This window comes from Calliopsis andreniformis, chromosome 9, assembly GCF_051401765.1.
Source record: "Calliopsis andreniformis isolate RMS-2024a chromosome 9, iyCalAndr_principal, whole genome shotgun sequence".
In the NCBI taxonomy this organism is placed as follows: domain Eukaryota; kingdom Metazoa; phylum Arthropoda; class Insecta; order Hymenoptera; family Andrenidae; genus Calliopsis; species Calliopsis andreniformis.
The window spans coordinates 11,305,402-11,329,258 of NC_135070.1; the positions used below are offsets into that span (position 1 = coordinate 11,305,402).

At 39.4% G+C, this 23,857-nt stretch overlaps 2 protein-coding genes and 2 long non-coding RNA genes across 6 annotated transcripts; 1 reads left to right on the forward strand and 3 right to left on the reverse strand.

The window, feature by feature from the left end:
- Positions 1–670: 670 nt before the first annotated feature.
- Positions 671–1,959, reverse strand: LOC143182867 (uncharacterized). 3 transcript variants are annotated; one of them, XR_013002528.1, is made up of 4 exons: positions 1,827–1,959; positions 1,402–1,687; positions 920–1,082; positions 671–797 (listed from the first exon to the last, which is right to left on the reverse strand). It is a non-coding gene; the product is annotated as an uncharacterized LOC143182867 (long non-coding RNA). The 3 variants fall into 3 exon arrangements; XR_013002526.1 differs by having other exon boundaries at positions 704–831; XR_013002527.1 differs by lacking the exon at positions 1,827–1,959 and having other exon boundaries at positions 704–831; positions 1,402–1,801.
- Positions 677–13,871, forward strand: Men (NADP-dependent malic enzyme). Its single transcript, XM_076384152.1, has 8 exons — positions 677–808; positions 1,907–2,057; positions 11,375–11,533; positions 11,618–11,980; positions 12,131–12,442; positions 12,665–13,033; positions 13,116–13,410; positions 13,493–13,871. Exons 1-8 carry the CDS (start codon positions 678–680, stop codon positions 13,606–13,608), a joined length of 1,896 nt encoding a protein of 631 aa, XP_076240267.1. The 5' UTR covers position 677; the 3' UTR covers positions 13,609–13,871.
- Doa (CDC like kinase darkener of apricot) lies at positions 13,655–23,839 on the reverse strand. The gene is made up of 9 exons (XM_076384151.1): positions 22,633–23,839; positions 19,524–19,602; positions 17,593–17,659; positions 16,979–17,092; positions 16,778–16,868; positions 16,389–16,571; positions 16,156–16,285; positions 15,805–16,055; positions 13,655–15,396 (listed from the first exon to the last, which is right to left on the reverse strand). The coding sequence occupies exons 1-9, from the start codon at positions 23,698–23,700 to the stop codon at positions 15,184–15,186; spliced, it is 2,196 nt and encodes a 731-aa protein (XP_076240266.1). The 5' UTR covers positions 23,701–23,839; the 3' UTR covers positions 13,655–15,183.
- Positions 21,445–22,619, reverse strand: LOC143182868 (uncharacterized). The gene is made up of 2 exons (XR_013002529.1): positions 22,196–22,619; positions 21,445–21,490 (listed from the first exon to the last, which is right to left on the reverse strand). It is a non-coding gene; the product is annotated as an uncharacterized LOC143182868 (long non-coding RNA).
- Positions 23,840–23,857: the final 18 nt, after the last annotated feature.

The window sequence follows — 23,857 nt, forward strand, 5'->3', positions numbered from 1 at the left end:
AAACATTGATTAAGAGTAAAACTCACTTCTTAAAATTTTTATTTCAATATTAGTAATTTTCTTCAAAATGATCGTATTATTCGAAATTAGAAATCAGTAAGAGTATACGAAACATAAGAGTAGGCTTCAGAACTAAAAAATCTACACTAATTTTTATATAAATACTGTCAGATATGTGTCTATTATAACGTACTAATAACAAACCAGACATATTACTGATTAACTCTTTCATGATAAGTAGAACATTTAAATCCAACTTATTTTTTCCTACTATCACACTTAGAATGGCGTTGGAAACTTTATTAAAAAAAAACCATCCACCACAAAAGAGTTTATATCAAATAATGTACATTAATTTGTTATTTCTTCAACATTTTTCGCTTCTTCAGCTAGGTACTATTACATCTTCGAAGTTTCCCTATTTTGGAAGCATGTCAAAGCAAATCGAATTATTACATCTACTTCTAATCACCATGAAGATCCAAATCACGCGATATGGATTGTTATTTTTCCGTTGTACGCCTGATGTCACGTGGTCGTGGGCACACTAGTGACTAATCGATGTGACGTTACAATCATTCGCAGCCGGCTTAACCTCCTCACCATTGCAATGGATATAACAGTTCGTCGAGAGATGTCGAATCGAGCGAGTAGCATCTTTTACGAAAACCGCGAATATGTCCTCGAAACGTTTCCTGAAACCGCTAGAATCTCACTTCACTGGCTTTCTCCGTCAATCGAGTCGTTTACGTTATGACACTGCAGACCTTGAACCTGACACCTCGCAGCTTGATCAGCTGCAAGACAGGTAATTCGGTGGTTTTTGAACTTCTGCGTTTAATCGTAACAGAAATTAAATGGACTAGAACTTTATTATATGTCATTTGTTTCTATTAATATATATGTATACGATATATACGTGATATTTGCGTTGTCACTAGCTGTAAATGCCTTTAGCCAAAGTGGTCTAAAAGTTCCTCCAATGACGTAGTTTTATAGCTTTCGGTTAATCGCATTTCCTGAATTACTCATAATCACACCGCGGAAAAACTCGATTTATCGTCGACATAAAAAGTAAATTCCTGTTAGACAATGGTGCAACGTTACGCTTCTGCGAATCGATAATACATAAAACTCTTCGTAATAGCGGCAAGTCATTGCACTAGTTTCCATATACGTCTTTTACATAGAAAGAACGCATTGTTTGAAATACCGCTAAATCGATGAGCTATTTTGCGCGAAATGTTTGAATTGCAAGATACAATGTTAATATATTCGGAATATGCTTATTATAATTATCTTTTGCATGAAGCATAGGTTAAAAGAAACAATGGTTTAAAAGTTTCCGTATGCTGCAAACATTTATTCATAGTCATAAAATGTAAGTTGAACGATCCTCACCCGATGGGCGCAGACATGCGACTGCGCGTTGCGGGCGCTTGCGCCAAGTTAGTCTTCCCTTCAGTAACGTAACAAGTATCTAAGCGCCCTGTTCCATCATTTCCACCTTCGAAGAAATTAAAACGAAAACCATCTCGTGTACCTAACATTACTCATATTTTTATCATCAATATCTCTGGAAAACCAACAATTTCTTTTCGAATCAAATTATTCTCTCCCTCGATAAATTACTTTTTCCTCAAACTTGAAGCACGTAGCTTTCAAATATCTTTCAGCGTGCCTTCAACTGTAACACGTAGAATCGTAAATGAAAAATTTGCCGAGAAAAATTCTCTGTAAATGAAAAATACGAGACATTCAAAAGGAAACGCTGCCTCGCTCGATTGCTACGTAATCGAGGCCCGCTCCCCACGCTCTAACCTCACCTTTGATTGATACTACTGTGTTCTCCGTCGTACCGACAGTCCTCTTCTGATTAGTCTTAAGCCTGATTCGTCGTTTGCAGGAGTCGAAACAGTAGTCAGCTAGCCTGCGACAGCAAGCCTTCGACCATGTCGAGTCTTGAGAAGGATCAGCTGGGCCAACGAGGACACGATTCCGTCACTCCTAATTTATTTCGTGGCCTGGATCATTTGAGGCATCCACGATTGAACAAGGTACGCTCGAATTATGCATTTCTGCGCGTGACTTATAATTATCGTGGTTCATGACACCGGCCTGACGTGTTTTGACAGTTCGGCCGTCTAACATCGCCATGCTTCATGCTCGATAATTTTCTACCCTTTCAACGAGCGTCGTCATTTAATTTCTTAGAGATATTAGCGTCTGTTATGACGTGGTAGAAATACTGACAGCGCGAAGAAACGACAGACTGGTTTGTCGTATTTTACTATTTGTCGCTGTCATTTCTATAAGCCTCTTTATTGTGTGTATATGAAACTGGAAATTTTTCTGGGGTAACCAGTGCAAGTATCCATGATTTTTCGGAGAATTTACTACCTTGGGTGTGTTATATAGAACATGAGCGATATAGATATATTTCAATGGAAAGAATTTCAGAGTGTAGTAACCTGTTAGTTTTCTGACGCGACAGACTGTTTTTAATTTATTGTAGACGCGCTTTTAGAGCTTACAAAGACAATTGCAGTTCATTTGAATATACTAGCTAGGTAGTATTTAAACTCTGTAATAGATTGTTTATTATATTTCTATATGTATGAGAATGACTTTAATATAGAAATTTTATGTAAAAATTGAAGAAAGGGAGTATGAGGGAGTTTTTAAATGTCTCATATGTGTTTAATCATGAATTATGTAAAATAATAGTGACTAGAACCACGTGGCGGAAGTATAAGGGATATGTGTGACACTTTGAAACAGGTGATTGATGTTACTGCACATTGGATCAGTCACGTAGTCGCTATGGTTCCATGAAATTCACTTTCACGTCATACGAAATTACGGGAATTAACGGTACAAGAATTCAAGAATGATGAAATCGTGGGGCACAGACAGACTTCTTATGTTCGAGTGCTGTTACAACTTCGTTGTACTTCGCGAGTGTTTATCTACATTTGATCTCCTGATTGTCAAAAATGCTTCAATCGAACGATCGATTTCTTGGCGAAAATTACAGGAACTTAGATACACGTTTATGCAATTTAATTAATTCTTTCATCCGCAGATAATAACGATACCGTACGTTTTACAACATTGTTCCATGTTTCCTTTAATACTGATAAGATACTGAATAGCTCTTAAGAATTTAGAGTGAATTAGCTCCTTTTTTCTCCTGCAAAACAGCTATCAAAGTTGCGTTATTTAATACATAAGTGTCATCATAATGTTACTTTAACGATCGCGTATTTTTCGCAATAAATTACTTCTGCTTAAGCTGAAAATGTTTCTTTAGAACTGCATAGCAATAGAATATTCAATTAGAATTTTAATGACATAGAACAGAACAAAATAAAATAACAGGAGCAGAGCATCAGCTGGGACTGAATTTTTTTCTATATGCTGATGTAATCTAGAGGAAATACGACACTAGAATTCTCTCATTCGTTCCACGAAGAGGGGTCCTTTAATTAAATTTCATGGAACCACATTCCTTCACCGAGTCCATTGTATTGTACGTATGAGAACTAGATCATTGTGCTAAATAACGCATAGATTAGTCATCGGTGGGATACTATTACATTTTTTCCTATTACAAATACTACTAACAGGCCATGAGTTATGACCAATCAAGGTCGTTTCGCGTTTAGCGATTTAGACGATGTCGACTTTCAGTTTCGCGCGTATTTTGACACTTGTCGCGTAGAGTTGCATACGCTGAAGTATATAAAGTGGAATTCAAGCAGGGGCTACCCCTCACCGATTTCAATTTGTATCCTTCAATATATGCATGTGGTAGATCTAAGAGGACAATGACCTTTACATTACAGCTAACTGAGCACTATTAACTGATAGCAGGCTACAAATATTGTAGAATGGATTTTGCCTGAATCTTTATGCAATACAATGTTATATAGTCTATATAAAATTATTCATAAAAAGATATAGAAGGTACACAACATTTTTCTAGGATCTATGTAAATGTGTGGGGAGTGTCAAAGGCCTTATATTTGCATATATGCATAGTAATTTTTATATGTATCTAAACTGTAAACTCTGTACTAGTAGAGTGCATACGTCACCATAAAAAGTATGTATTAGCTCTTTGTGCATGTATTTTTAAAAAAAATCGTGCATATGAAGAAATAAACTTTATTTTATTCCCAAAGTATTTTTTACAATATAACTTAGTCTAACTCAAATTCAATAACTAAAACATTTTTTGTAGTTAGGTTCATGATTCATAAAGAGTCGAATTTCCAGAAAAAGAAATCACGTCTATGAATAATTTTGTGCATGCAATGTCTATCAAAAGAGCTATATTTCTCTCTTTGCAATGAATGTTTTAATCTTTTCTAACTACGTCATTTATTTAGGCGCATGCTGTTCAATCGTTAGTCAGACCTCGGAAATAAGTTTCCTGATGACTCTGCGAAACGTTTCAAAGTTTCCACGTGGATAAGTTTTACTGTGGTTGCAAAATGCAATTGGAATTTTACGTTTTCCCTGTCAGTCTTCAGACATGAGAGTGATTTTTGCTTTTTTTCCTTTTGAACCTGGAAGAACTTTCATCATTCTGACTCAGACTCGGCCGTCTTCGAAGAGAATGATGCAACTGAGAGGTTCCTTGAAGTGAGAGGCCTTTTTGGCTTTCGGTGTAAATTGAAGTTCTTTGAAATATGATGTGATTAATTGTTTGTAGAGCTTATATGATACTCAATACTAAGCTAGGTAATAATAAATACGGATTACTCGAAGAAAACTCGTGATTCAGGGCCAGTGATATTTAATCGCGATGTGGGCATGCTCCTGAGGCCCATCAGTTCATTGATCGTGTGTTATTCACTTCATAAGCGCCAAGAGAGAGGGCGAAGGGGAATGAAAGCTAGCGAGGAACGATCGATCGCCACTCACACGACGAACTTTATTAGTAAAAAATAGTTGAACTGCGATGCTCATTGTCAGTTGTGACATATTGCGCATAAAGCTTGGATTTCAGCTGACTCTGGGTTCTAATTTACTAATCTAATCTTGACCCATGTATAGTGTGTTTAATACACTGATTCACTTCTCCGTTCAACATAAAGGATACAAGTTTTGCAAAATTATTGAAAATAACAGCTGTAAAATAGTGAAAAGAATATGCCATCACTAATCAAATCTACACATTCTTTTATCAAAAATTTAACGAGAATCTCTTGAAAGTATTGTCAGATATTGCTAAAATTAATCTAATCTATTCGTAAGTCATGGTCGTGTAACTATAAACATGTTAACAGTATCTTATTAATCTATTTTTATTTTCATTAAATTTTTCGAGATTGTGATGAATTTTACACTTTTGCTATTCTGCTGTTCGAGCTCCATGTATTATCAACATGTAAATGAAAAGGATAACAACGAGCGTTCATCGTGATGTAATACCCGAGCATTTAAAGAGGGAACATTTCGTAGTATACTCTTCGCTAAAAGTTAGAAACGAAGGTCCCACCAATCGGTTCCCACGATTCGGTCCTCGCCCCTTTCTCGTGGGGTATTTTGAGTCCCTCCTCAACGAATCAGTCGTGGAGACGGTTGCCAAGGGTGGTTCTCGATTTCCAGCGTCGCGACCCTTCGCTAACCACGCGGATCGATATGCAATACGCAGCCTTAGGAATTCTCGAGTCTGAAGTGCTGGTCCCGAGGCCTGCTGAGGGGCTGGCTAGGTACAGTTGGTGGAATAGTTATAGCAGTGTGCTTAAGGCCCACTCTAGCGATTTGTAGAGTTTGTAGGGTAGGAAAGAATTTTTTTGATATTACTTGAATACTACCTTGATATTACTTAAAACATTGTCCTAAGTTCAGTTTCTTATATTAGTGAAAAATTATCAGGCTTCCAAGTTCCATATGTTTGTCAAATTCGATGCAATAAATAGTATATTAAAGCTTGAGTTTTCTTTATAGAAAATTATTTTACACTTCTGTCCAGTTTCATTTAAAAATCTTCTCTTAAATAAGTGGCTGCCAAATCGTAAAAATTTCTTTATATTCGACAAGAGGGTGACACTGTAAAATGTAAAAAGTTCAAGCTTTAATGCACTTTTTGTTGCATTGAATTTGGATGGATATTAACGAAGTTATATATGTCTGACTTAGCACTCATTCTACTGCCTACTTTGGTGAGCCATAGCAGTCAGTAGAATAAGTCCCAATCCCAAGTCAGACACATTTCAGACGTTCTCTCTATAATTATTAACTCTGAAACAAGGCTGTAAATGCAATCTTTACAATTTTTGAAACGAAGAAATTTCTAACACCTGTTATCGAGCACCTTATACAGTCTTCTTCTGGTCCACCTGTAAGACACTCATGGATGCTACTAACTTTGTCCTCTGCTTTCGCAGCTTTCGTCTACTCCTTCCACCAACTGTACCTGCCCACTTAGAACGATAGTCAGCGCATACGCGTAATCAGCCGTGTCCTTGAGCCGAGATGCTTCGATTTATTTTCGTCGAGCTTCTCGTATACATCGCGAAGTAATACTGTTCGCTCGTTACGCGATATAGAGTCTTGCATAATAACAGGAAAAAAGCGAAGGAGCGAAAAGAAAAGCTTACACAACTCACGTCGTTAGAGAGAACGCGTTTTTGCGCGCCGCGGGGATGCACCTGTGCAACCTGTGCAACCTGTGCTTTGTGAAAGTACACTTTCAATGATGTCAGTGTTACGTTACTGTACTTCTACTTGTTGCTTGTAATGAGCACAGAAGAGTCATGTTAAGGAAAATTGTTAGGGTATTTTGCAACCAAGGAGACTTTGAATAATTATAGAGCAAACCAAGTACACTTTTATAAATTCGAGTAGAAGCTCAGAAATATACATTAACGTGATATAGTCTCTTATAAATCAACTTAAGATTTAACTGTTTTCAAATATCAGCTTGTCGTTTTATATTTGAAAACTCAATTCTCGAAAAATTATTTATAATTCTATGACAATGAAATATCTAAGTAGTAAAGAAAGAATGAGCTAAGTTCTTACTAAATGAGTAAATATGAATTTAGCCTTTGAAGCACAGCCGTAATGACATGTTTGGGCATCAGCTGTTAAACGAAAGCTATCAGTCACTCTAGTGACTCAGGATTGCCTTATACTAGCCATTGAACATTTTATTATATAGTAATTATTTGTTTCTATGAAAACTAATTTTAAAGCACGTAGATATGGTTCTTACAATCTCCGATTTATTTTAATCAAATAAAGACGATAAAAATGTTATAATACTGAGGTTCTTTAAGAATTTGGAATTGTCGAGGTCAGACGATTCCAAATGGCTACGATAACGTGCATAATCATTTAATTCAAACGGCGTTGAAATTGAAGGAACCAAAATAGCGTTGTTTCATAAACTACGATAAACCCTCAACATTCGATTGAAAATATATTAATTACTTAATTATGTATCCTATATAGGTGTATAGTACACCTTAGCCAACATAGGAAAAGAGTAGAAATTAATGCTATTTACCGAGAAAAATGTGTGAAATATTTGATACATTCGTGAATATTTTGAATCGTTAAAAACAAGAGATAACTATACGATCTGCCTTCAGACACTTCCTTTCTTGGTTTGTACTTCAACCGCGAGACCTTGTTGCGGTTATCTGTTTACAGATACTCGAATGCGTCTCGTATAGGATATTTCAGATATTCCCCGTCTAGCATTGATAACTATTGTCTTTCATCTTTATCTTTTTTTCAAACATTTCAAGTGCCCCCCCTGCGTAAACCAATCTCTTGATTTCTGCTATCTCATTTTCGTGAATCGGTAGTTCATGTGTTCACAGTTCTCACTCACGTAAGATACGATATTTTGGACATTATCTCTACAGTAGAAGCTACTCCTGTCGATATCAGAAGATCCTGTTCACTCTACTTTTCCGTTTCCCATTACTTTTATTGCTAGTAGACACAATTCTTCTATTGAGCCAATGAGTACGTAGTTTCCATTTGTGCAATGCTGGGTGTACATTTGTGTGTGTATCTTCTAGCCTTATCACTGAATCACTTTATCCATAAAGCACAACCTGCTTGTCCAGATTTATGTGTGTAACACTTAATTACATTTCACTTATTGACGCGGCGTAATTAGACAGTTATTCTTCGAAATGTGGAGAACATTCAACACGACTGCGCGAACCATAATAGACTGAGAATTATCAGAAAGTCTGGTAATAGAACACTGGTACTAAAGGTCTCGGTTTCCATTGGTTCTGGTAGGGTATCAAGAAAGTGCAGTTTGTCTGTGAAGATTGTCTTTTCTCTTTGGTTGTGTTAAGACTTTTTTATTTCAGATCTTTCTAGCACAGTTGGGCCGTCAGTTTATTCTATGCAGGACTGATATTGATACATATTCGTATTATTTAAAATGTTCACTGTGAAATGAAATAATTCTCCAAAATTACCTCAATTGTAGATCTGGAAACATACCATTTTAGATATATAGGTATTATTTCTCCATAACAGAGATTCTTAATACATAATGAGTAAAATGACTTGTATCAGCTTTATGAAATGGATGTTTTCTTCATTTAGTGCACCTACTTCTTATTTGTTCATTTATTCTTCGAACACTTTACAGATATCAAAGAAATACTGAAACAGTTAACCACTGTTCAGTCTATCACTGAAACAATTAATAAATCTCTTTTTCCTCAAGCTTTCCCCAAGCACTCTTTCAAGTCTCGATAAAAAGAACATCCATTGGAGGCATTAACAGCGTCGAATGTAATTACATACTCGTTTCAGTCTTTAAATCTTAAAAGTCGTGGATCGAAGGGATGATAGCTCGTCCCCTACTGTAATTTATAACAGTCAATTGGTGTTGTCGGTGGTCTAGTTCACAATCAGGCACATGAAGCATTGTCAATGACCTCGACACTCCGGGTGGAAAAATACTAGTAACTTTCGACGAGTGTCTTGACCCTCCAGCTGGTTAGATTCAGTTATAAAGAAGCGAGACTGTGAATGGAATCTTTTGTAAAAAGGTACCGCTGCTCCTGATGGAGGTTCGATCGTAGGAAATGAGGATTACATTGCTTTAATCTTGTGGCTTGTGTGACTGGAAGATTTCTCAAATGCAGTTGTCTAGAATATTACATTATTTTGTCGTATTTGAATAAGAATTGAAATCTCAACATTTCGATCAAACTTACTACATTTTATAACTTGAAATTTGTTCCATGACTTATTACAATCAGAAACTTTTCCTATGGTAATGCTTCTTCTTTGAATCCCCAAAAATCGTAGCAATTCGAGGTACAAGTATAGCATTCCAATAATTAATGTCCCTCGTATTTACTTCTTAACATTTGTATGCTTTAGCAAATATATCACTTGGTCGAGGTTTGCTAGCTCTAAATAGTTACCAACGTCTCAAAGTTCAAACCTAAATAATGGTCACATGCAAATCTCTTCAGAATTTGCATGTTACAAAAATACAAAGCGCAAAGTCTTCTTGCTGCATTGCATTCGCATGTAACTATAGACGAATGCAGTCATCGATTTGTGCAATTGTATCGCTTACTCAATTTGTATTTACAAGAACTAAAATTTTTGAAAATACCTCGATATTTGAAATGTCAACATCGAGATTGCAATTTTCAACATAGATCATTCGCCGTAGACAACAATAGGAATGATAATGATAAAATCGTTTTAATTGAATGTGTCAGTTTCATTAAAGCGAAATCTATTCTTGTGCGTTCTGAATGCATAATGACCAGGGTAAATTCCTGTCATCGGAGAATTCGCTTTAGCGAGTCCCTCAATTGTCGATCGATACAGCTCCACGAAGTAATCGATGCTGTCTGTCGACTTATGTAATCGTGACTTTTGTCACAACAAATTACCATTTTGTCTCGAATAAGCACGCGTTATCGTTTCGCGATTTATCAGTGAAACATTTAACAACTCGTCTTTTTTATTCGCTGACTAAGGATGGCCAGATATATGGAGACTCATTGATCCTAAACTAATAAATCAATTTGCGAGTATTACTCTTAATAGCGCGCTTCGAGGAATAATGACATGAGCTTCGACTCGATCATAAATAAAACTTTTGTATGAAATGCTTTTTCGAATTGTTACGAGCTTTTCGTACACAATTGTAGCATTATCTTGGAGTAATTAAGTAATTTCTTCGATGTTCGAGGGAAACTATTTTTGCCTCAAAACTTTGCGTAACGTGTATAGTAAATTTATGTTAAAATCGGAATGTCAGTTGCTGAAAAAGTAATAATAAAATCGTTTTTAAAATTCATGTACACTCTATCTTATCTATCAGTTCGTAGTTATTATGGTAACATGTGTCCTTAGATTTCTTTATTGAAATATATTCCTTGTGGGAAGGTCATTTAGCGTATAAGTTTTAATAAATGAAAATCAATAAACGTAATTATGTAATAGTCCGCGCAGTATAGATGAGATATAACGTATTTAGCGTGGCTAAATATTGATAATGACTGTGTATTCCAAGTGTCATTGGCAAGGATAGAAAAATACTCTTGCCAGACACACGCCGCGAGTTGAATCGGAAACCGGAAGTCATCACTGACAGCAGAGTATGGTCTATGTTACGAGGAACATTAAAAATACTCACTGTATCTTGGAAACAGTAGTATTTGATAACACTTAGAGATTGAAAAGATATCAAGTGATTTACATCGAAAAAAGATTCATTAAAAATCGAAAAGATATCGAGATGTGAAGTAATAATAATTACATAATAATTTTAATTTATGTACCAATTGTAAAACGCTGGCATATTGTAGCTATGGGCAGATTTAGAGATTAAGAATTTATTAGAAATTTTTCCATCTAGTTGGAAAAGTTAATTTCCCTTTCTAACATTCCACGTAAATGCCCGAAGCATATTGCTGCACAGTTAAGTGGATCCTTGAGCAAATTGGATGTGGATCATGGCAATTTACATCCCGAGGGTGTTCGTTAATTCTTATCAGTATGTTCTGTCTTGAATATTTGTTCTTGCTGCGTTAGTTAATTCTTTGCTTTTTCTTGGTAGTTACTGACTCTCAGCTGACAGCAACTATTTTTGCTTCAATCAGATTATAACGCGAAGCCATACGAGCTTACGTTTTGAATGAATTATACAAACGAGATCAGATCATTTTGGTAGTGCTAGCAAGAGTAATTTATTTGTAATGCAAAAGTGAGTAGGAGAACAGCTGATCTGTTCTAGGAAGATTACTAGAATTTGTAACAAAGTGTGTTTGAAGTCTACGTAAATGTTATTAAAAAATTTGTTAACCTTAATTTCTTTAGATTTACTTTAAAGAAAAAAATTCTTTTATTTCAGGGGTTGTCGTTTACGATCGAGGAAAGGCAAGTTTTGGGTATACATGGACTCCTACCACCAGTTGTGAAAACTCAGGAAGAGCAGCTGCAACAATGCCTCATAAATTTGGAGCGTTATACAGACGACCTTTCGAAATATATTTTCTTAATAAATCTCCTGGTACGTGAAAATTATCATCTAATATTTTCCTAGTATTTTATTCAGGTTAATCTTCAGAACTCAAAATGAAATGTTGTATTCCAGGACAGAGATGAAAGACTCTTCTACCGTTTGCTGGGACAAGATGTAGCTAAAATGATGCCTCTGGTGTACACACCTACAGTAGGACTCGCGTGTTTAAAGTTTGGCTTGGTATATCGTAAACCACGTGGCATGTTTATAAGCATGCACGATAAGGGCAACATATACAACGTTTTAAAAAATTGGCCTGAACACGATGTACGAGCTATCTGTGTGACAGATGGCGAAAGAATTCTTGGGTTGGGTGATCTGGGAGTCTATGGTATGGGAATACCCATTGGAAAATTGTGTTTGTATACTGCGTTAGCTGGTATTAAACCCCACCAATTGTTGCCAATTACTTTGGATGTTGGCACAAACACACAGGTATGTTCAGTTGTTCACTAAAAAAATCAGAGTCGGTAATTTTAGTAATGTTTCCTACATTTTCATATTTTCTTCAGATACGTGCTAATATTTAGAATATTTAAATAGAATGAAGTAACAGCAATTTTTAAATATTATTTTCTGTTCCAGACACTCTTAGATGACCCTCTGTACTTAGGCCATAAAAACAAACGACTCACTGGTCCAGAATACGATGAAATTTTGGACGAATTTATGGCTGCTTGCGTCAAGCGATTTGGTCAGAACGTTCTCATTCAGTTTGAAGACTTTGGAAACTCCAATGCATTTAGATTACTCGAAAAATACCGCGACGACTACTGCACATTCAACGATGATATTGAGGGAACTGCATCTGTTGCTGTTGCTGGCATCTTGGCATCCCTTCGAATCACGAAGACCAAACTTTCAGATCATAGGATTGTTTTCCAGGGTGCTGGAGAGGTAGATAGTACTAATTTTTTTATCTATGCTATATATGAGGCATTGAGAGCAACAATTGACCAACTTCAATATTTGGAAAAATAAACGATCTAAAATATAATAGGGTATTTCTTTGTAACAAAATGTGGCTCAGCCCACTTTTACGCTCATTGCCTCATATTTTATAAGTTGCCAATTGAATCCTGATTAAGATTCAAGTTGAAAACAAATTGAAAATTTCAGGCGAACTTAGGAATCGCATGGCTATGTACTATGGCAATGGAAAGAGAAGGCATCAGCGAAGAAGAGGCTAAAAAGAAGGTCTGGCTGGTCGACACAAGAGGCTTATTAGTAAAGAATCGACCACGCGGAGGAATGACAGATCATAAGATGCGCTTTGCTCGCGATGATCCGCCAATGGATACTTTGATAGATGTAATAAAGACTGTGAAACCGACGATTCTTGTTGGCGCTGCAGCTGTTGGCGGTGCTTTTACAAAAGAAATATTAGAAGAAATGGCAAAGAACAACGAGAGACCAGTTATCTTTGCTCTGAGTAACCCAACGCATAAAGCTGAATGTACTGCTGAAGAAGCATATACTATTACAAAGGTAATAGATGTTCTTTAAAGTATTTAAAAATGTTATTCTCGATGAATTATTTAAATTACTTATTTTCTTTTGTTATTTGCAGGGAAAAGCCATATTTGCCAGTGGTTCGCCTTTTGATCCAGTTACATACGAAGGCAGAACCTTCCACCCAGGTCAAGGGAACAACAGTTATATTTTCCCTGGAGTCGCTTTAGGTGTTATATGCGGAGCTCTGCGTGTAATCCCCGAAGAAACATTCCTGATTGCTGCCACAGCATTAGCCAATATGGTCACAGAGGCAGACTTAGAGACTGGAAACTTGTATCCACCGTTGCAAGATATTCAGAAATGTTCGTTGAAAATTGCCACTGAGATTATAAAATACGGTTATGAAAAGGGTAAGACATTTTAACTTTTAACTTTTAATTAATGGAATTTTGCTGACATATTTTACGAAATCTCTCGTTTTGGTTTATACAGGCATCGCAACAGTTCATCCTAAGCCCGCAAATTTCGAAGAGTTTATCAAGGCGCAAATGTATGACACAAGTTACACACCATCGATACCTCCAGTTTATACCTGGCCTAAATTGTAATCTCAACCAAAGCTATGATAAGGTTTCAAATACTTCGGTCCACATGTACGCGTGATATGTGTCTTCTGTTTTTTATTTGGCATGATGTTTCTCAAAGAACCTGTTGAGCAGGCTCGCATGTAAAATGACTGTTACAAAGCACCTATTTTAAGGAAAAAAAAAAGTTATTTCAGACTGTATAGATGTATCACTGAATCACTGTAAATTATTGGGATATTTAATTTGCTGGTGAAGTAATAAATTTCCCGATTATTTGAAAGAAATGTGGTTTATTGCTACTCGAAACAGCATATTCTCAGTATTTAAGACATCTTGTTTTTTTCTTTGTACGAGTAGCAGGATTCACTGAAACTTCTGTCGTGTCGTGTGTATAAGAATTAAAAGACAAACAAGTCACAGATGAGTAAATGGTACAGCTTCGAAATCCTGAAGGTTTCTTCCTCTAATTCGCGAAATAAAAGCAGAAGCGTCTGCATTGTACGCAAGCTTACATTTCTTTAATGATATGCGAATGCATGTGTAGAACTCATCGTAGGCATTTAAAAACAAGTAGGTAGTCTCACTGTAACCTTCTATCAATTTCGTAAGGATCGGTGAAACAAAATATACATGATTGTCTGTAATCAGAAGGAAATCCAACAAAATTCAGATATAGGTTTAACCGAAAAAGAAAGATTCATTAGTCTGGTTGAAAATGTCGAGAGAAAAATAAGATACGTTAAACGTTCTCAAAAATAATAATGTTGATATCCCTCGTGGTATCCGACAATGTTATTTTTTTCTTTTTTTTTTTCTTTTTTTACGACGATTAATTGGCGTTCTTTAAGTCTCTCTCACACACTCCCTTTCTCGCTTCTCACTTTCTCTCTCTTTGTTATCTCTTAATTATCTCAACACGTATGCATATATTTATCTATACTGTCTTACGCTAATCTGATTCTCTTACTACTAAACACGCCGTGGTCATCAATCTATAACAAACAAGAGTATAAACTGCGACCCTTCTTTACTCCAAACTTTGTTGCATAACATTGTAATAAAATTAAAGGGTAAAATGTACAGAAAGAGTGTTTAGAAAATGTTTACAGTTGTTCCTGGGACTCTGTTACGCTATACTGAGCAGACACACCGGCACACTTGGGCCAGTAACAGGGACCTCGTCAATAATAATTTAGCTAACTATCAATTTTAGACGATTGGCTAAACGGAGATGAGACGTTTATACTATAATCTTGATACTTGAGATCTTAACGATCCGTCGTACAATATTATCAATTTGAGTCCGAGTTCCACAGCACCTTTGCACTACTGCTTTTTTAAATTCTTACAATTATCTGCGATTTAAATAACATTCATCGATCATCGATATTTCTTTTAGACGAGTCGAACTTTCGAAGCTCTTGCTTCTCGATCGCTTCAGATTCTTCGAGTCTTAAAGGCTGACCGTCATCGAATCTCGTTATCACGGAAAATACACAGTCTTGTTGAATCTAAGAATGCAAGGATAGTGGTGTAGGGCAGTAGTATCAACAGTGGAGTGTCTGTCCAGCAGGGAAGTCGGTCCCTTTCCTAGCTTCATCGAGAGAGAGAATGTGATCGTTCATGGGATTGTTGTGTATCGCCACCTGCTCGAAGGTCTGGTAATCTCTGGTGCGCTGGTAACGCGTCGAAGAATGGATGCACCAGCGCGTCTTTTAGCGTTATCCTTTGGGATGGTTCATATTCGAGCATCTTCTGAATAAGATCGAATAACTGTCGATGCTCTTCGTCATCTGATAACATACAACGCTACACACACAAAAAAAGAAACAAATATATAACTTGTTAGACATATTATAAATTAATAATTTAAAACGGAGCACTTCTTGTGTCAGGGATCGAAATAGTTATGGAACTTTTTAATAGGTTATTCCTTGAAACAAAAGATTTAACTGTTCATTTCGATCCCTGCAGCATATAGCTCATTTACTACACAATGACATTACTACTAGAGAACTCTAAAATTATGCGTTTCCGGGATACGAGATAAGAATCGTCTTTTTTTTTTAATAAATAATTCAAAACCGCAATTTTCTAGTTACGTCACTATTGCAGCGATTGAGTAATGTCTCCGATGATACTGGAGAAAATTAAATACACAGTGACCCAAAAATAAAACGGCAATTGTAGTTGTGAAATAATATAATGACTACTTACGTGTAAAGGTTTGCAGTTGTCACGGACGTATCTGCCCGAAGAACTTTTCTCATCCCAGTCTAATTTACCATGATAGAAGTACTTGGTTTTGGTTTTGCGAGCCATACGATGAGGAATCGTACCAAGTATACGTTCCATCATCGCTAAATGTTCGCGGTTATCATGTGTTTGGAATAAAGTAATACCCAGGTACAGTTCGAAGAGGATACAGCCAATTGACCAAACGTCACAGGGCTGTGACCATCCTAATTCTACGAAAGTAAAAGCATCAGATTAGTATCTTGTATCAAACGAATTTTTCAACGTTCAATAAATCTAGTCTATTCAACAGATTTCAAGAAGAATGCTCACCTAAGATTACTTCTGGCGCTCTGTAATGTCTTGTGCTGACGATCGTGCTGTGATGTTCGTGATCGAAGGTAGCGCTGCCGAAGTCGATAAGCCTAATGTCAGTTCGCTTCACGCGCCTGATCTCCTTTCGCTTAAAAAGATAAAACTTTGAAGAATTCGAGCCACGACACGCCACAACTACACACATTACTACTATAAGAACTACTCGCGAAACAATTCGCAAAGCTACTTACAAAATTCCTTCCTTTCTTGTCGTAGTATTGGCTTTCATAGTCCGAATCTACGAACAATATATTCTCCGGTTTCAAATCGGTGTGCGTGAGTTTGTTGTCGTGTAGAAATTTGACGGCGTAGCAAAGCTGGTACCCGATATGCCTGACGTGTTCCAATGGATAAGGCTGGTACTTGTTATCTCTCTGTAAAATGCAGAACAATTACAAGTCTACGTTCAATATCCCTTGTCTACAGTACAAGGTGCAGCTAGAGAGACACAAAAAATGGAACCATCTCTCAGACACCAGCGCATGTAGATACAACTGACGATCACTGCGAGTGTACTTTAATCCAAAGAATAACTCTACAGTCCATTTAAGTCAACTCTCCCAATGTTCTGCATACGTACCAAGAAATCAAAGACACTAAGACCAAGCATTTCGAAGGCAATGCACATGTGTCCGTGATAGTTGAACCAGTCGAGCATTTTCACGCACAAGCTGCAACACAATCACAATATTTCAGAGGTGAATAGAATAGACTCCCACCGCGCGATTATGCGATCAAACGTGAAAAAGATAAACAGATAACAGTCGTTGTGAATACTAACTGTTGGCCTTCTGGATCCTTGGTAGCAATTTTCTCTAAGGCGTTTATTTCGAGCTTCGCGGCTTCCCTATACTTGTCTACGTTCTTGATAATTTTTAGAGCCATCACGTGATCCCTGAAAACGTCATTGTACTTTTATTAGACAACACTGTGGACTCGTTGACCAAAGGCCTCCGATATTCCGCGTGTCGCGGACCCATCGAGCGGCCAGTCGAAAAGATTTTTCTATAAAACCGAGAATTCTCGGTCGGAGAAGAATCTGGACGTTCGGCCAATGCCGAGTTTGCGATTCGTTCGCTCGCTCGTTCGCGGCGCTCGTCGAGGATGCCTGGCCCGTAAAACAAAGTGCAAGGCCATCCTATTATTGCGACTAGTCGCGCGTCATTTTGTGACAGTACGGCATCGGCTATTTCTGACCCTGCTATAACTCGAGTCGCGCCACGCACCTCTGGGATTCTCCTCGGTACACGTTAGAGGCAAGGGCGATAGGTGGGAAGGTAGGAGGAACGATGGAGAACACATGGGGGAATCGTTTTGGGGCTGTTTGGCGACGCGCAGAAAGAGAAGCCGAGGTTGTAGGTTACCTACGTAGTAGTTACGTGAGCTGCCACTTACATTTGCAAGTCCTTAACCTTGACAACTTTTCCAAAAGTACCCTCTCCTAGGGTGGCCAGTACTTTATCTGCAATGTAAAAAGGTAGATAAGTGTCTGGGTAGGTAGAAGACCTCGCGACCATCGAAGGACGTCCATGTTACTCCTCAAGTCTGTTCACTTTTTCTTTTTTCTGTCTGTCTTATTTAATGTATATACTGACTAGAATTATGTCTAGGGAAATTCGACGACAGTGAACTTGTTACGTCACTAGATGGCTACTGTGCATCATCTGTTGCTCTTCACCAGGATGGAAGGGACACTTGGGTGAAGAGCAATCGTCAATGAGGAGCAACAAGAACGTGCTTGCAGTATGGACGTTCGGTCGGTCGTTTCGTACGTCATAATATTGTGAACGGATGTATGATAAAGTGGAAAAAAAAAACGGTATCATAGAGCTTGATATCGATCGGAACTGCTGCTCTCCTAAAGGTCGAGGTACCCTAACAATAAATGGCTGCTGAGGGCAGATGACATTCGCTGTCCCGATGAATTGGCTTAGTGTGCAGATTCAGATTTTCTTAATTTTTTTTTAGCAAGTGAAACTACGTGTGGTTAATTTATTGATAGATGAGGTTGTCGAGTGATAAGTAATAAATATTTGAGAAAAATAATCAGGAGGTAATGAGAGCGAATGTCGAGTGTCCTCGCACGCCTATTTAAAGAGAGAGGAACACGTCATCTCGAAGAAGACGTATCGAGGAGATAGCGCAAGCGTAGTTTCTCTTTGTTTCTCTTCCTTCCTTAAACTCTCTGTCTCTCTGGTCTAGCTTCACCTTCGGTGATCGCGTGGAAATGAGTGCAGCAAAGTGCATGGAACATAATTTTTGAAAGATGATGTTTTTTTCTGAAAATTTAATCTTCTATCGTATCCCTTGTGTCTCGAGTGAAGTTTGAGTTCTTTTTCAGTAATTAGTTTTGAAACAAATTTTGTAAAAAAAGAATCATTCAAACTATCAATTTCAATTGTGTAACTATATTACGAGTAATTAATTGATTTTTTGGAGATGTATACTAAAAAAAGTTAAATAATCTCGTTAGTTTTTTTTCTAAAGAATGTAATAAAACTGATTAAATATTTTAGACTTAAATGATAGACATACTGAAAATAACATAACTAATCTTCTTTTATATAAAATACTAATAATGTGAAAATCCTCTATGTCTATTAATATAAATTTGAACACAATGCATTATTTTCTAAGATAAACTACATATGACAAATGAAACCACGTTAAGAATTCATTTCGAGCGACACAAGACACCGGTTTCAATTACTTTAAAGTGGCTACTAAATTCTTCCCACGATTTCCATTGGAAGATCATACAAGAGATATTAATAAAACGGAATTAAAGACACCTACAACTGCACAGCTATTAATATCAGTTCTTCCACAGCGAATTAATCTCCCAATGAACATCGCACATCAGGCAATGATTTCATCCCTCAAATTAAAACAAATCATTACTATTTAAACCCCTCTAAGAAAGTCATACAAACTACTACTCCCAAATACTACACGGCCCAAGAAAACATTCGAAAATGATCTGAAAGAATACCGAGCAAGTTATTCACAGAATACTAAGAAAACAATTTCAGTATCCTTTAATATCTTCCCCGATTTACACGTTACCTAAAAACTCTAAATCCTCCTCTCTACTTCTCGCGCTAACGAAACTTACATAAGGCCCCGCAAGGAAGCGATATAGAGAGACAGACGAAGGTAAAGATCTCCTTGAGGGGTGAACAGAAGTCCCCCCCAGGAAGGAGAACAAAAAAACAAAAAGAGACTATGGGCAGATCCGTAGGTAAACCGTTCGATCGATCGACCGATCAATCGATCCGAGGCTTGCTTAAATCTACTACAATGAGTGTATTCACGTATTCACGAACATCTATTTGCCAGGATGTCGCCGGATAGGTAAACAAGGTGGCCGTCTTCGTCGTCCACGACGGAGGGCGGTCGTGGGCTCTACGTATGGGCCGGCGGAATCGGTATCAGCGGCGCGTGCCAACAGAGGACCCAATCAGTGTTGAGAGCACCGTTTGGTGTCCGGACCATTGCGTCGACGATCGGTCCCCCGTGTTTCGGTTTCACGACGATGACGGACAGAGGAACGTTCCCCACCGGTCGTAGTCGATCCCGCCACCAGAGATGGTTTCGTGTGTGTGTCGTTGGCGGCCACCCAGACGTTGTTGTCGTCGTCGTCGTTGTTGTTGTGTCGAGATCCATTGCGGGTAGCGAGAGGACGGTGGGTCCACATCCAGGGCCGTCGCGTCAACCGATTGCCACACACCGTCATCCACCACCACCACCACCACCACGAGGGCGGAGACCCGTGTAACACGCGGTAGAGGACGTGTGTAAGCACGGACGAACGTACGAGTGTGTCGGTGGGGAGGAAGAAGGGGGATACATCATCATCGTCATCGGTCATCATCGAACCACCCGATCCGAGCGCCCAGTCGACCATAGTGACCAATCCGTGTGCCATATCCATTTCCATTCCATTCCATTCCATTACAACGGAGATGGTAACCCAACAATCAGAGAGAAAGGGGAGAGGGCAAAATGGTTTGCCAAGTCAGAAAGTTGCGGTTACGAATTTACCATCGGCACAAAGCGAACATTTTTTTTTCTGTATCTTTTTTTTTTTTAATATTCTTGTTCTTTTACCTCTTTTGTTACGTATTTACTTCGTTACTTTTTTTTTTTTTTAGAGTTAAGTACCGTTTAGACTTCGGTTCTTTTTTTTCCTACCCTCGTTTTACTATCGTACTTTCGTGTTAAAGTTAGGTTTCCGGTACCGTGCCTCGAAGGTAGCCGTCCCGATGCAATTCTATCGCGCGACGAGCTAGAATAGTTGGCAGGCAAAGACCAAAGCACAATGACAATTCTATTTATTTACCGCGCGATCGGCTTTTCTTTTATCTTCTTTTAGAGAGACCCGAGAAAATAATCGTTTCGAGCGGTTTGTTTTATTCGCGTAGCCAATTAAATAAAATTTGAATATTAGAGAATGGACGACAAGGAAATGACCGTCGGACAGCTTCTTTCGAGTGAACGTCACGTTACTTTTCTAACACGCTCGGAGAGGACTCTTTTTATCTTTTTGTTAATTAATCAATGATTTGGCAGAAAGTACTTACGTGGTCGCGCGGGTGGACGAGCTCCACGAAGGTCGATCCCGAGCAATCGATCATCGTGACGCGTCGCCACCGCGGCAGTGCCGATCGATCGATCGACACCTCGAGCCTATCTTATCGATCTAAGCGAATAAAAAACGCGAACCGACCGGATACTCTCGATTGTCTATCGTAACTCGAACACGCAGGGCTTTAATGGAACTATTCTCGGTAGAAAGAGAAGGCAGGCCACCACGGTACACTGTCGGTTATTTCAATCTTCAACACACTAGGTATGCACCCTCGACTGTTCTTTTACAGATGTTAGAGAAAAAAGTCACAACAATAAAATGAAAGTAAGGAAAAGAGAAATATAAAACGTAGCCAAAAAGCTCTTGCTCCAACCATCACAGAGAAAAGGGACAGGGAAAAACTTCACCGGTTGCTAGAAAGCGCGCATTGTGGGTGGAAGGAATGAAGATAGCGAAAGCAATAGGGGTTGATAATCAGAGTCAATCTCTTTGATACACAGGCTCAGATAGATACTGCATATATGGAAATTCTCTAATTTCATTGGGTAACTGTATACATAGACCTATGTGTGTCCACGCAGGAGATGACACTAATTAAATGCATCCATATGTCCTTAGGAATTGATGGCCTACGTACCATGAACTCAAATAATTTCTTTTACTGTTGCAGCAAGTGTCTCATTCTAATTTACAATTCGCAGACTGTAAAGACCACTTAATGCACAGCACTTAGAGTCGACCAAGATTCAAGTACTACGTGTCGCTGGTAATTTGGCACTTGGGATAGTACAGGGGTAGAAAGGGTATTTGTCATAGACACCATGTAGCCCTGTCTGTTGTTTTGCTTTTGAAAGCTACTATAGCGGTATTTGATCACAAAGCGTTACTTCTTCAAATAAGGTAAGAGTACCAATACTTTACCAATACTGTCTGTTGATAGATTACTCTGTCCCCTCTTTTATTTCCACATATAACAAATTACAGCAGTTTTAAGCAGAAAATATTTCACTTTATCTAGAAACTAAATATTTTTACGCTGCTACATCTTACTATACGTGAAAATAAAAGGACAGGAACAATAATTGATCGGCATGCAGTAATTGGCGCTCTCATCCTACTGGAATAAAAATTCCTAGCTCGTGCTGTACATAAAAATTTCCTACTCGTATTACTTAGACCGTATCTACCCACGCTAATAGACATTCAACCCAGCGTTCGCACCGATAAACGTAAATATCCCTCAGCAGTCCTCAGACTTAACGACAAATCCTCGATCTCAAACACAAACCAGCACGCTCTAGCATCAAAACAAAACGCCAGGTTACGTATTCGATACCAACAAACATGGGCCACAGAGGAATCTCCTACAACCAATCAAACCCATATTCCTTCCAAGTGCCAACTCACCAGCTCACCACAGTATCTCAAAGTATTCCCTCCACCCCCAATTCACATCTCCCAGAGCACTCTCTCGATACGACAGCACGAGTACAAGTGAACTCCAATTGGACCCCAAGTGCTCGAGGTCCCCGAAGGCTAGCCAGGCTCTGCGAGGGGTTCGGACACTGGTGACAGGGGTTGCACAGAAACTACGTATCATTAGTCAACCTCGACGCACTCCCGTGTCTGCAAAGCCCGCGCCAGGTGGAGGGTCGAGGGGAGGGACTAGTTAACGACTGTGAACGCAGCAAAACAGCAGCCACACGTGATAAGGAGGCAAAACGGGGAGGGAGGTACACAACAGCGGTAACAGCAACGGGACACGCTTTCGGCGAGACGGGTGACAACACTGCCGCGAACCAGGGGCCACAGATATCGGCAATGCGCGCGGTTCGACAACTTACAATCGCGTGTTGGATCGCGTGGTCCGCGTTGTTAACGACACTCGCAGCCGAGACGGCGCTCTTCGCGTCGTCTTTTCGCTCGGTTTGATGGATGTCTTTCCTATACTTGCTGGCGATTATGTCCGTGGTGCTCGGTCGCATTTTCACCTGGCCGCCGGCCGCCAGCTGGCTGTAAGTGTCCTCCATGGCGGCGTACATCATGATCAGACTCTGTATCTCCTTCCGTTTCGCCTCTCTCGCGGCGATCGTGGGATCCGTGTCCTCGTGCCCCGTCTTGGCGTCATTTTCCCGAACGACGCTGGTCGTGGGCGTCTTATCGGGGTCCACAGCGTCGCTCCTCCTCTCCTTCGTCGACGTCTCCAGCTTCATCGGTCGGGCTAATCTGAGAGCAGTGGAGCTGGACTCCAGTTGCTCGCTCTTGCCGTTACGATAGGGCCTCACTTTACGAGTGCGCGTCTCGGCGTGGCCTGACTTGTGTCTGCCATAGCGTCGATACGTCTCAGAGGTCAGCAGAGTCTGGCGGTCCGATCGGCGATAGCCTGGCGTCTTCTCGCGCTTGAAGTCCTTCACCGTGGGGGACTTGACGTAAGGGTAGGCCTTCTCTGAGAGCACCACGCTCGCGGGGCTCTTGATCACTGTTCTCGTCATCGACGGCTCTAGAGTCTTCTCATCGCGAACGAAGGGGCTGTCTTCGCGGTAGAAGTAGCTGTGATCCCGCTCGCGGGTGCGCCTGTAGTCCACGGAGTCGCGGTCCGAGTGATCGTGGCGCTTCTTTCTCGAATACTTGTCAAGGATCGCTGAGTATTTATCCTCCAAACGGGTCCTCGTGCTGCCTAGATGGTTCGTATTAGGCGAACGTCTTATGGACGCAGGCTTGCTGGCCACGTTGTCGTTCACAGTCGAGGTACCACGTACCCTGGTGGTCAGTCGCTGCAGAAGGCTCGAGCACGACTCGCTGAGCATCTGCGTGACGCTGGTGGTCGTCGAGGACCGCGCGTAACGATTCCGTCGGGTCGTCGAACCCTGACGAGACGTCGACATGTTGTCACGTGGCGCGAATATGAACATTGAGACGCAGAAGCACGCCCACGCGGTGCGAAACCTTTCCACGAGCCGAGTACCAACGATTAACCTGCCACTGGTGTTTTCTACACTTCGAGGCTGTCAGAAGAACCTTCGCCAGAGCACGAATTCAAGAAGATAAAAAATCTGTTAACCAAAATCA